Here is a 12,691-nt window from a genome sequence, read left to right on the forward strand (position 1 = left end):
GGTCTCTATACTTATTCACTCATTCATTATTAGATTTTCAAAGTCTTAAAGGTAGAACTTGGATCATTATTAGGTGAGCCAAGCTTCTGTTTGTGATAAACAAGACTTGGACTCTTCCTAGTCTTGAATTCCTTCAAACCTTCAACATCCACAACAAGATAGACAATATATCTATTTTTGACGGATATTCTCTTTATATTCTCAATGATGACATCCATAGTCTTCTTTGACCCTAACTTCTCCTCTCATGCCTTTTCACACGTGAGAAGGCGAAATTGCTAGCATAACATGATCTTCCAACTTGCGCATTAGCTGTGCAAGGCACGTGTGGATTTGTAAGAAAACGGTTTGCGACAAACGTTATCGTAGCTATAAAAAAGAAACGTTAGTCCTCTACGTAGAATCCAATGTGAGTGGACTCGACCTTTTCTTAAAGGCAGTGCCCTCGGTCCAGGAGTTTCTTCTGAAGGACTGGAGACCCGTGACTCCTTGTCTTGGATTTAGAAGGAAGATGAAATCATCTGGAGGCTGTGCATGGGGAAAACTTCAGTGCCTTCTCTTTCGCATAACACTAAAAAAAGAAAGAAAGAAAGAAAAGAAAGGACGAGCATACTGATGAGGAGTACAAGTAGGCCATTAAGAATCAATCCTTTGAATTGTAAAGGTCGCTGCAACAGCATTTTTTTCCTGCCACCGGCGCAGTCGAGGGCAGATGGCTTGCCGTATTTTTGACTCTTCAGAAGCTTGACTTGGTTTTTTGTTTTCATGCAGACTTATGCGATCCAGAGGCAGTTACCTCGTAGGGGATTTTGAAGCAAGACTTTTAGGGGCCTCTTTCAATAAAATCATATAGTACTAATTTTCATAACTTGTCCTTTTTTTTTTGTTTAATTTTTGATGAGAAATATGATGGAAATGCCATCCCTCAGCATGGTTATAACCTTTGATCTCTCTTTGGGCATGCACTAAGAAAGGGATGCCAACCAGCGAAGGAATGTCCAAATTTTTTAGGATTTCCTTCGACTGACCAAGCTAAATCCGGATTACACAATCAATGAACAATATAGCTCAATTTTTTATCGTTAATGATTCTCTCCAACAGTTAATTTTTCCCGACATAAATTTTCGAACAGATGGTTTCCATTGGATATTCTCAACATGGATTTTTTTAAATCATTATCACTCCTTTTGGAGGAGACTCTTCGCGTTCCTTGTTATAACAACTCTTGATGAGATTCTATAAATAAACCAGAAACCTGTTATTGGACTATCACCAGTTGTTCAGCAAGAGGTTTGTGGGACTTCTCAAGATTGCTGCTCAGCTGAGAGCACATAATGATGTTCCTTCTCACTGCCTTCAAGATCTCATATATTCTGGATCCCAAACTCGACCCCACCTATTCCACTGGCCAGCGACAAGAATAACGACAAAATAAAAGAAGGAATAAAGAACTTGCGAATAGGACGAATTGCTGCGCTGTGGACATATTTTGAATGCACCTACTTGTTCGACATTATACTTCGATTCTGCTCTTCTAAAAGGAACATCAGCTCACAAGATGATATTCCTTTTTATTGGAGGAAAAATGGATTACCCTAAAGCACGTGGATGCATCGTCGGCACGTGATAACGGGTGCTACAGCAGCAACTCTCAAGGCGCCCGACCTCAAAGGCGCCCGACCTCGGAGGCGCCCGACTTCAAAGACGTCCGACCCAGCGCGCCCGACCTTAGAGCGCGCAGCCTAGCTGCTCTGATCTCGGCCGAACTGAGCCCAATCGATCTCTAGTCCAAAGAAGGCCCGACCGAAGGGTGAAGCAGACCTCTCTACTCCTCCAGGAATCAAGCTCCTCCCCTCCTCATCCGGGATCTAATCCCACGATCTCCGCCTGAGCGACTGTTAGCAATTAAATGCGCACGATCTACACGGACCTCCAGCTTACTCAAAATCTTAGGCCATCCACGGCAACTAGTTGACTCACTCAACTCTGTCCAGTCACCCACAGCAATTCATTAATTCACACGATCGCGCTTAATCATTATGGTAACTCATTAATTCATCCAATCACATCACAGGTAACCCTGCACCCATCCTATAAAAAGGGGAACTTCTTCCTCTTAAAGTGAGGACTTCGGACTTTTGGCTGGGCCTACTAAACTCCGCTCTAACTTGAGCGTCGGAGGGCCCTCACCGGAACCCCACTGGTGAGGCTTTGTGCAGATCCGCCGCTGCACGGGAGGTAGCGCTCGTCCTCTTCTTGCACTCACCAGCAGCTCCCTCGACTCCTCCGGCGTGGTCACCCTCGGGCTAGATTTGAACTACAAAAGGAGGGGGAGATCTCGAGGTCCCCCGGAGAAAGCTGTCCGCCGCCGCACCACCCGCCGAAACTGCTCCTCCTCCTCGGTCCGCGATCACCTCCGGGTCCAATTTTTAGCAACACTTCTCACTGCCTCTAAGATTTCATATATTTTGGTTCCCAAACTCGATCCCACCTATTCCACTGGCTAGCGACGAGAATAACGAGGAAATAAAAGAAGAATAAAGAAGTGCGAATAGGACGAATTGCTGCGCTGTGAACACATTCTGAATGCACCTACTTGTTCGACACTACGATTCTGCTCTTCCAGAAAAAACATCGGCTCTCACAATTTCGTCTCCAACTACACCAAACTAAGCCACCAAAAGAGACCTTGCATTAGATAAATATTGCTTTTACAGTTTGTAAATTAAGCAGATATATTAGTAACCCCAATCTTGATATTATCCAAAATTCAAATATCTTGATAGTCCAGTAGTGTATATACCTTCAAGTCGCAGGTCAAAACTTCTCCATTCCTGCATCTACAATAACTCTGACGATTATGATGATCCAAATTATATGCAGTGCGATATATATGCTCCTGCCGTGATTAATGCAAGCCAAGATGAATCATGGATGTTCTCAATAGATCTCAATGTTTGATTCATAAGAAAAGATATGCACCTTCCTGCATTACTGATGGCTAGTTCTCCGTCTTATTCGAATTATGAAGGAAACAAACATATCATTAATCTCTCATCCATAAAGTTAGGCTGGATTTCCTTAATATACTCAGGCATGCAAGAAGTAGGGCTCTGTGCGACCATCCGTCCGTTATTGGCCCGAGGAGAGAAGCTGCCGCGAGCCATGTGGAGTATTAGCTGGGTTGCTGTCGTGATGAAGAGAAAAAAAAACAGCAGGCAGAAGCCAACTAGAAGACGAAGAGACGAATGAGGCCAAGGAGAAGAAGAAAAAATGGGAACACTCGTGACCGTTCCCATGTATCGGGCATGTTATAGGAGGGGCCACCGCCACCTTCACGGGACTGGACTTTCATGCTCGTTTCACACTCACCACCTGCCCACTCCAAACATCAACAACTTGATGCATGCAAGTTGATGGATGATTACAAATGATATTACATAATGTTGCTAATACTGTTAAATATCACTGATGCTATTATTGGATTTTCTGAAGTCATGATCTATGATATTTAATAGTTATATGTTAGCTAAATAGCTATATATTAACTATATTTTATTTATAGATCAAAGTGCATAAATGAGTAAAGGTTAAAAGGATTTAGATATTAAAAATGATCATAAAAAGTTTCTTATGTACTTTTTTTTTTCTCTGCTATTTCTGTTGAGAGAGAAGGGAGTGTATTTATGAATTCATAAAAATTTAATACTCAGCGTATCGAAAATCAGTTTACTTGCTGTAACAGTAGCAATGTTCGAGCTGCTAACTAACTAGAATGTTTAAAATTAAATTTAATGAAATATTATGGTTATCACTGGTTTACCTAGAAGTTGGCTGAACTTTGCTGCAAGTGTTAATGCATGGATACCTAAATTTAATCTTTGACTTATTTGCAAAATACTAGCGTGTTTAAGCCATGAAATATTTGGCTGCACTATGGCAAAACTATATTAATTAAGAATCTAGTCATAAGACAATCACGATTGATCAAGTAATGATTAAGGCATAAATTTTGTTAAAGTGCTTTGAGATTTTAATTTCTGACAAATTAAATGTTGTGGCACTGGAGACATTTATAACATGCTGTTCATGACGTAGAAATTTATGCTAAAAGGAGGTTAGAAGACTATACTGTATTGCTTTTAGACCAAATAACCATTTCTTTTATAAAAAAAGGAAAGATTGGGGACAATATAATCTTATCTGCTCGCCCTTAGGCACTCAAGGAAAAGATGTAACTAACTCTAAATGGTTACAAATCTTCAATAACAGCCTAGATGTGAAAGTTATCTGCGTGCAACCAAACAAATTAAAAGAAGACAAAATGCACGGCCACAATAACCTTGTAGAATGCGGATGTATGTAGAATGAAAATTTCCTAATTATTCCTAATTTTCTTGGAGATCGCATGGCTTCCATGGATGGCATTTCTGCTATGCCAACACAACCATATGTTCCATCATACAGATCTCGTTTGATTTTTCATTACATGTAACAATCTTATATATACTATATATGGATTCTATTCTCTAGCTGGTTAATTTTATCTTCTTTTTTTGTACGCATGATTCTCAAGATTGTCATATGTATATCTTATAAATTAATGCCGATAATATAAATCACCAAGTGAATATGCCTCTAGGGATTTTGCTTGAAGATAGCTCCTCTAATTCAACTTAAGCAATTGAAGAGTACTTGGAGGATCATCAAATGGTCGCCAAATGGATCGCCAATCAAATACCAGCCTTGCTTAACTAGATCTTGTACTATGCTGACAAGAATCAATAGTATTTATTCGTACCTACCTTGGATCAAGACAAACAACCTTCGCTTTTGTTTTCCATCCAATCTTATCTTTATAAATTTCATATATAAATAGCCAATAGAATCAGAGAAGAGCAAGATATAGAATTTGTCTTAAAATAATAAAGAGTTTTCTGCGTACATACCTTCCTAATATTGAAATTTGAGTTAATACATTCTAAAATTGATATTTGCATATATACCCTCATCAAACACTTGTTTTGTATCTATATCCTTCTTTTTTTTGTGTGTGTATATGTACCCATGCCAATATGCCATCTAATGCTGTTAAGAAGTTAGCAACTTAAAATTGAAATGACGAAAATACCATTAATGGATAAACATGCAAAAAGAAACGTTTATAAGGGTATACATGTAAATAGCAATTTTGGAGGATATTCATGCAATTTCATATACTTAGGAGGATATACACGTAAAAAAATCTTTATACTTTTGCATAAATACCTTTCTAAAAATTAGAATTTGCATGAATGCCCTCCAAATTAATATTTACGTGCATGCCCTCACAAAAATAGTATACTATTTTTGCATAAATACTTTTAACATAGTAATTTAGCTAACGTAATTAGCCAAAATCATATTTTTTAAAAAATATTGCGAGAGATTTGCAACATTTATTTTATAGACCCTACTTTTAGCTCTATGAATTATTTTAAAAAAAATATTGTGAGAGATTTGCAACATTTATTTTTTAGTGAACGAGATTTACAATGTTTATCTTTTAAAATTAGAAAATTTCTCATGTGTAGGCTGGTGGTTGATTTAAAATTACTGTGACAAGATGGGCCGCGTATGCTAAATCTTTTCTTTTTCTAGAAAATTAAAGCTGCAAAGAAAAGTGGCTTAAAGTACACAACGTAAGGGGTGGCCTTCTACTATATGGTTGCGGAGGTTGTTAATAAGTCTGAAGGGTTCGAAGTCCTTCAATTATTTTGCTTAAGGATGATTGATATTGTTCTTTCACCCATGAGTATAACAGTAGTAAGAAAGTTTAATCATTGCAATCTATTGTGTGCCTTTAAAAGATTCTAATCTTTTTCTATATTCTAATACATGCACTCATATATCTATAACAATAAATATTATAAGTTATATTTCGATGAAATAAGATACAGTGGTTGTGATAAATGAAGAAGAATAATTTCATGATTAATGAAAGAACTTTTATAACTTTTTTTATTATCTGATTATTAGATCAATTTATTTCATAAGCAATATTTATACGAAAAATATTAAGAAGTAGGCACTAGGCAAATACAAATGTTAAAAGAAGTTGACATAGAAAAAAATAAAAATAAAATTTTTTAATTTTATTTGCATATATACCTTTATATTTTTCGTTTACGTATTTACCTATTGAGGATATTTCAATTATTTTTAATTTTAAACCACTATTTTTTTAACGGTGTTAGATGGTATGGGCATATATGTAAGAAAAAAAATATAAAAGGTATACACGCAAAATAAATATTATATATATATATATCTAAATTTTGAAAGGGTATTTAGGAGGATATGTAAAAAAAAATAAAAATAAAATAAAAGAAAGGAAATTACTCCTCTCATTGCACTCCCCCTTCCTCATCCATAAATACCCCATCAAAGCCACCCCTCGGACCAATAAACCAGCGCTCCACCTCCTCTCCTCACTGGACTCATCCGAGTCCGACCAAATTCCACAGCCATGGCTTTCCTCTTCCCCCCTTTCCTCTCTGTCCTCCTCCTCCTTTTCTCTACCTCCATAGCCGCTGACATTCCCATCTTCCACACCAAAGCTCCACCCCCTCCCGCCTCCTCCTCCCTCTTCGACTCCGTCCTTGCCGCCGCCCACACCGACCACGCCCGCCTCGCCTTCCTCTCCCAGAAGACCACCTCTGTCCCCATTGCCTCCGGCCAGCAGCTCCTCCAGTCCAACTCCTACGTCCTCCGCGCCCAACTCGGCTCCCCCGGCCAGCTCCTCCTCCTCGTCCTCGACACCGGCTCCGACGCAGCCTGGGTCCCCTGCTCCCCTTGCTCCTCCTGCCCCTCCTCCAATCTCTTCCTCTCCTCCAACTCCACCACCTACTGCTCCCTCTCTTGCTCGTCCTCTTGGTGCCCCATGTTCCAAGGCCAAAGCTGCGCTGCCTCCCCATCCCCATGCACGTATAACTCCGGCTACGGTGGTGACTCCACCTTCAGTGCGACCCTTTCTCAAGACTCCCTCCGTCTAGCTCTCGACGTCATCCCCAATTATACCTTCGGCTGCGTCAACGCCGTTACCGGCAGTGCAAACAGCTTGCCTAAACAAGGCCTCTTGGGCCTGGGTGGTGGGCCCATGTCGTTGCTCTCCCAGGCCGGTTCGTTATATAAGGGGGTCTTCTCCTACTGTCTTCCAAGCTTCAAATCCTACTACTTTTCCGGTTCTCTCCGGCTCGGTCCGGTCGGGCAGCCAAGGAGCATCCGAACCACCCCGCTGCTCCACAACCCGCACCGGCCGTCCCTGTACTACGTGAACCTCACCGGGATCAGCGTGGGCCGGGTCCTTCTCGCGGTCCCGCCTGGCTCCTTCCGGTTCGACCCGGCCACGGGGGCCGGCACAGTGGTCGACTCGGGGACCGTCATAACTCGGTTCGTGTCGCCGATCTACGCGGCGCTGACGGACCAGTTCAAGAGGCAAGTCAACGCGCCGGGCGGGTACTCGGCGCTGGGCGCGTTCGATACGTGCTTCAGTACGGACGAGGTGTCGAGGACGCCGCCGGTGACGCTTCACTTCGAGGGGCTGGATCTGGTGCTCCCCGTGGAAAACACTTTGATACACAGCAGCGCCCGGCCGCTAGCGTGCCTCGCCATGGCGGAGGCGCCGGGGAATGTGAACTCGGTGGTGAACGTCATCGCCAGCCTCCAGCAGCAGAACACGAGGGTGATGATCGATTTGGCGAATGGGAGGGTGGGGTTTGCACGGGAGGTGTGCAACTGAGGGAGCAGGGAATCCCATGTTATTTGTATTCTCTATTTGTTTTTGGTCTTTTGTTTCAAGTGGGGAGGCGTGATAAGGATTCTGGCCTGAGGAGTCACGGGTTGGTGTCGTTGTCTTTTTTTGTGTCGTTGTTTGGGGTTGCAGTAGAGATGAGGTGTCAGGTGTGAGAGACACGGGGTAAGGCCTGTGTCCGTTTTACCGTGAGAGCAGCAGTAAGAAAGCTCATCATCCTATATGTGCAATAATTTATCTTTACTTCGTCCCATCTTTTACTTTATCTCTCGATTTTTTTTTACTCCTTTATAAAGTTAAATAATTACTAATAATAATATTTTTACAATTCAAGAGAGAAACTGGTAAATGGCAAATTTGAAATTTAAAGGCCAGATCACCTATGAATCCGGCTACGAATCAGATTTCCCGTTACTTTGTCCGCTGCCAATTGGATGTGACTTCCGGTTGCTCTAATCCCATTCGGTGAGCAACAGAGGAGAGAACGAAGACCAAACCTGTCAAAAGAAAGACCAACAGAGCTATAAATTTGATGGTCTCGTATGTGGCTAACTGCTCTAGGAAAGCTCTCTGGATATATTTATACTAATAGTATATGGGTAGCAAAAAAAAAAAACAAAAACAAAACAAAAATTAGGACCATGGAGTTTGAAGGAAATGGAGGCCTACGTATGTTCACATATATATCAAAAATCGAACAAATTGCTCAATAAGTTACTAGCAACCCAACAAGGACAGAAAATTATGCACGACATAATTAAACAATGCATTAGAGAATATTCTTACAGGTGTACGTTTCCATGAAAGCATCAATGGGATTATGGGACAGCATATCATGCAATGGGGTTTGTTTCCAAGCTTATTTTAATGTAAACAATTATCCACGAATAAGTGAATCAGCGAGCAATATACGTCAAAAGGAATGAATATTTATCTACATGAAATAAAAAGTATCATGGGTTAAGCTTCAAATATAGGATGGTTGGACGCTTGTCCACACAAAATTGTTGGTTCAAATATGAAGAATACAGGAATCTAACCTTTTGCAGGCGCCTATATAAAAGATGTTATGAAGAGTAAATCAACTAGAGCAAATGAACCTTTCGAGATAACCATATGTATCCAGATGGGTTCATATGATCAAGGCTGAGGCGTGATATCCTGACCAAAATTTGAGCACATATTTGCCGATATAATCTATGGTTTGTGGGTTTTCTAATAAATGCATGGTAATTGCTTGATCCATTGTTCCCTGTCAGCAAATGGAGGTCCACTGATCTATCCCAGAAAATAGCGAAGAGACATGGATTAGGTTAGAATTGCCATTATTGGCCCTACCTTGTGATAGATGGGGTAGGAAAATTTGACAATTTTCCCTCTAAACAAGACCAGATTTACCTGGTTCTTTCTATTGGGCATCTTTATCAAGCTGTTATTGACAGGTTCTCAAGGTCTATTCCATTTTATCATGGACCAAAAATCTGACTCGTCAAAGCTTGCTAATTTCTAATCACCGTGGTGGTGTCCTTGGGTCACAACTTATGACCTCACTTCAAAAAAATTAGCCAGAAGATTGTTTTTAAGCTCCTTCGTCCTATATAAGTACTCAAAATTTGCTTAGTGCATAACCAATATAGGATTAAATATATGCCCGCATGAGTTCTCATACCTTAGTTCCTATCCTCACTGTGCAGTCCATGTTGCTTTCTTCCTTATGATAGATAAACTCAACACACCAATTTACTTTTGTTTGTCAAATAATACGCTTAATAATCTTCAAAACGCCCAACTTTATAACAGTGTCTCACCAACATTCTGGGGTCATGTGGTCTGGATGTTGTAAAATTCATGCTAAAAGATTATTGTGTGGAGCCCATGCATGTCCTAAAGTTGCACCGAGCCAATGGGCCGGAACTAGTTTCACTGGCTTTTACTTCTACAGTATGAATAAGGTGGCAAGATCACTTTATTGCTTCTTGAAGAACAAACATTACATTGGCTATGGATATGGTAATAACTCTGATATTTAGGGCTTGTGAGCCGACCTGGAGTGGCCAAGCCCAGCACGACAGCGCCCAGCCCAGCCCTCGGGCTCGTAGGCTGGCCCAAAGAGGCCAGGCTCAAGGCCACCGTGCCTTGTGGCATGATGCAGTGGAAATAGGAGTCTTCTTCCTCCTCCGATTTCGGTGGAAATCGGAGTTATCCAAGCAATCTGAGTTCGACTGGAACTCTAAGATTTCATCTATTTAACTCCTCCTCCTCCTCCTCCTCCATTGAAAGCCATCTACAATGAGTCTAAGAATCGTCGCTGATCTCGACGATTCTTCTCCCAGTCTTCTCCTCGATTCGTCGCCGAAACCTCATCGAACCGAGGTAAGCATTGCCAGTCTCTCTGTCCTTCTTTCCCAAGTTGTTGCCACCGTTCATAGTCTTTTGGGATGGTGAATCATTGGAATCTCTCCTGAAATAAGGGTACCCTGTTTCGGCGACTCTTCCTCCCGTGTTCGCCGTCGTCGGTCACCGAGATTGGCCAAGCTTCGATGGCTCCCAAGAGCTTTGACATCATGTGGCCGTCGGTCAAAGAGATCGACTGTGATCTAGGCCGAGTTACCATAAATCAACCAATATTTTTCTCTATTTTTCTCCTTTCTTACTTGTGCCGGTTGGCCACCATCGCCGGCGAGGCTGCGGCCAAAGGATCTCCCTAGGTTGCCGCCACCGGAACAGGCCACCTTGGACGCCACCACCCTGATTCAAAGAAGAAGAGGGAGAGTGGGTTCTCCCCTATTTTGATAAAAAAGAAGAGAGTCTTCTCTCTCTTCTTTCTCTCTCCTCTCTCCTCTCTCTTGATTTCTCTTTCTTTATTTTTCTCTATTTGCATGATTATATGGACCCGGCAGAAGGGTCCTAAATGTTTTCATTGTGGATCCAGGTCGACCCCAGTCCTGGACCAATGTCGCTGCGTCCACGCGTCGCGCTAGTTTTACCCCGACCATTGCCGAGCACCGCTGAACTCTATCATCATGAATCCTTATTGTGTTATCCGTACATGGTCTGATTCTTGTTTCATGAGTTGATTGGCGTAATTGGCTAGAGGGTCCTAAATTTATTATCTTTTTCTTGATTGGATATATATTTCTTGATCAGATGGATTGAGTTACGTTGTGCTGACCGATTCAAATAATTGGGCGTTGTCATCTAGTTGGTCTTGTATATCTTTCTATATGAATCCATTTTTCACAATCAGCCCTAGTTTTGTATAGAGATGCAGTCATTTGGACAAGAAGAAGCCCAACTTCTAATTTCTAAATTGAGGTAAGGCCCTAACCCTTTATTTTAATTTTCAATTAAAAGAGAACAGAGAATATGGGTAATATTATAACACTAAGTACTTATTGAATAATTGATTCATTACTATGGTGAGTGACTGATAAAAGAAAAGTTAGTGTTATATTAATATTAAATTGGTTGGATATATTAGGTGTGGATAGGTAGTATTGTAGCTGTGTTGGATTGCAGTAGAGGTAAGAATTTCTGTACTTGAATGATCACATATATATACATGTTTATTGGTTTGTATCACTGGATTTGCATCATGAGATTTGTATCAGTTTGGCATCATGAGAAGAGGTATGTGTACCTCCAGCAACAACAAGAATGGAACCATAGGCTCCTATGCTGGGAGCATTTCGGGGTATAGGTCTAACCACCTCAACTCCCCGTTTCTGGCATGCTATAGTTCTTATAGTTAGTCTCTCGACGACGGGAATGGGAGATTACCGGTAAGCCAGATGCTTCGCGAACCACCGGTACATTTCGTTGCACTTAAATCACCCTCGTTAAGAGGCGCACTCCGATACCATTGATGTCCAATAGCTTTTATAGTAATGGCTGGATCTACTACTACCTCGTCCATTGAGTATAACAGAGCAAACGATGGTATAGCAATGAACATCGGGATGATACTTGGAAATATGGTCCGAATAATCTCGATAGTCGTTCCATGAACAATCCTTTGCGGGATTGGATTTTTTTGCTCGTGGAAATGCCATAAAGCGCGAACCAACATCCGTGATACGAAAACAAAAATCAGAATGAGGAAGAAAAAGATATCGTGATGTAAGTCAATGATTCTTTGCATATCGATATGCTTTTGTATGATTTTCAGTACAAATATATTTATATGGTTATTATACGTATCAGATGTTGAGAACATTTATATGATTAAAGATATTTTGAATTTGAAAAAAAATTATTGTATAGATGACAACTGATTTGACAAGAGTAATGGGCAAATTAGACAGATAAAACATAGCTTGAACTAACCTCACTGACATATATATGAAAGGCCACCATGGGCCATAACATGGGTTGGATAGCCACCATGGGTTTACGCATAGTATCCGCCTTGAGCTGGGTCATAAAGCCACCACGGGCTTATGCATGGTATCAGCCTCGAGCTGGGTCATGACGCCATCATGGGCTTACGCATGGTATCAGTCTCGAACTAGGTTATAAAGCCACCACGGGCTTGTAGTAACCTCACTGACATATGAAAGGCCACCACGGGTTGAAATCACATGTGAAGGGGATGATTAAATAGAGCATCATTGATACTGGTTGAATGATTAAATTTTGTAATTGGAACAGTTTTGTTATCTATTATAAAATGAGATCGTTTTGGTTCACTAAATAATAAAGTTGTGATAAATTTTTCAGCCTAGTATATTCTTTAGAGCTCTGCTCTAGGAAGTATACCGCCGCGTCGCATTTCGGACTTGGGTGCTGGATTTTGGGGCGTGACAAATACCCCGGCAGGATGACAGCATTACCGCTTTCAGCATAAATATGTTAGAGGTATCAGCAAGCAGAGCAACGCCAGCTCAATGGCACTCTTC

At 41.2% G+C, this 12,691-nt stretch overlaps 1 protein-coding gene across 1 annotated transcript; it reads left to right on the top strand.

Annotated features, from left to right (window-relative positions):
* The first annotated feature begins 6,444 nt into the window (after positions 1-6,444).
* Positions 6,445-8,058, top strand: LOC103710990 (aspartyl protease 25). The gene has a single exon (XM_008796944.3). It carries the CDS (start codon positions 6,510-6,512, stop codon positions 7,779-7,781), a length of 1,272 nt encoding a protein of 423 aa, XP_008795166.2. The 5' UTR covers positions 6,445-6,509; the 3' UTR covers positions 7,782-8,058.
* Positions 8,059-12,691: the final 4,633 nt, after the last annotated feature.

The sequence above is a fragment of the Phoenix dactylifera genome, chromosome 8, assembly GCF_009389715.1.
Source record: "Phoenix dactylifera cultivar Barhee BC4 chromosome 8, palm_55x_up_171113_PBpolish2nd_filt_p, whole genome shotgun sequence".
NCBI classification, from domain to species: domain Eukaryota; kingdom Viridiplantae; phylum Streptophyta; class Magnoliopsida; order Arecales; family Arecaceae; genus Phoenix; species Phoenix dactylifera.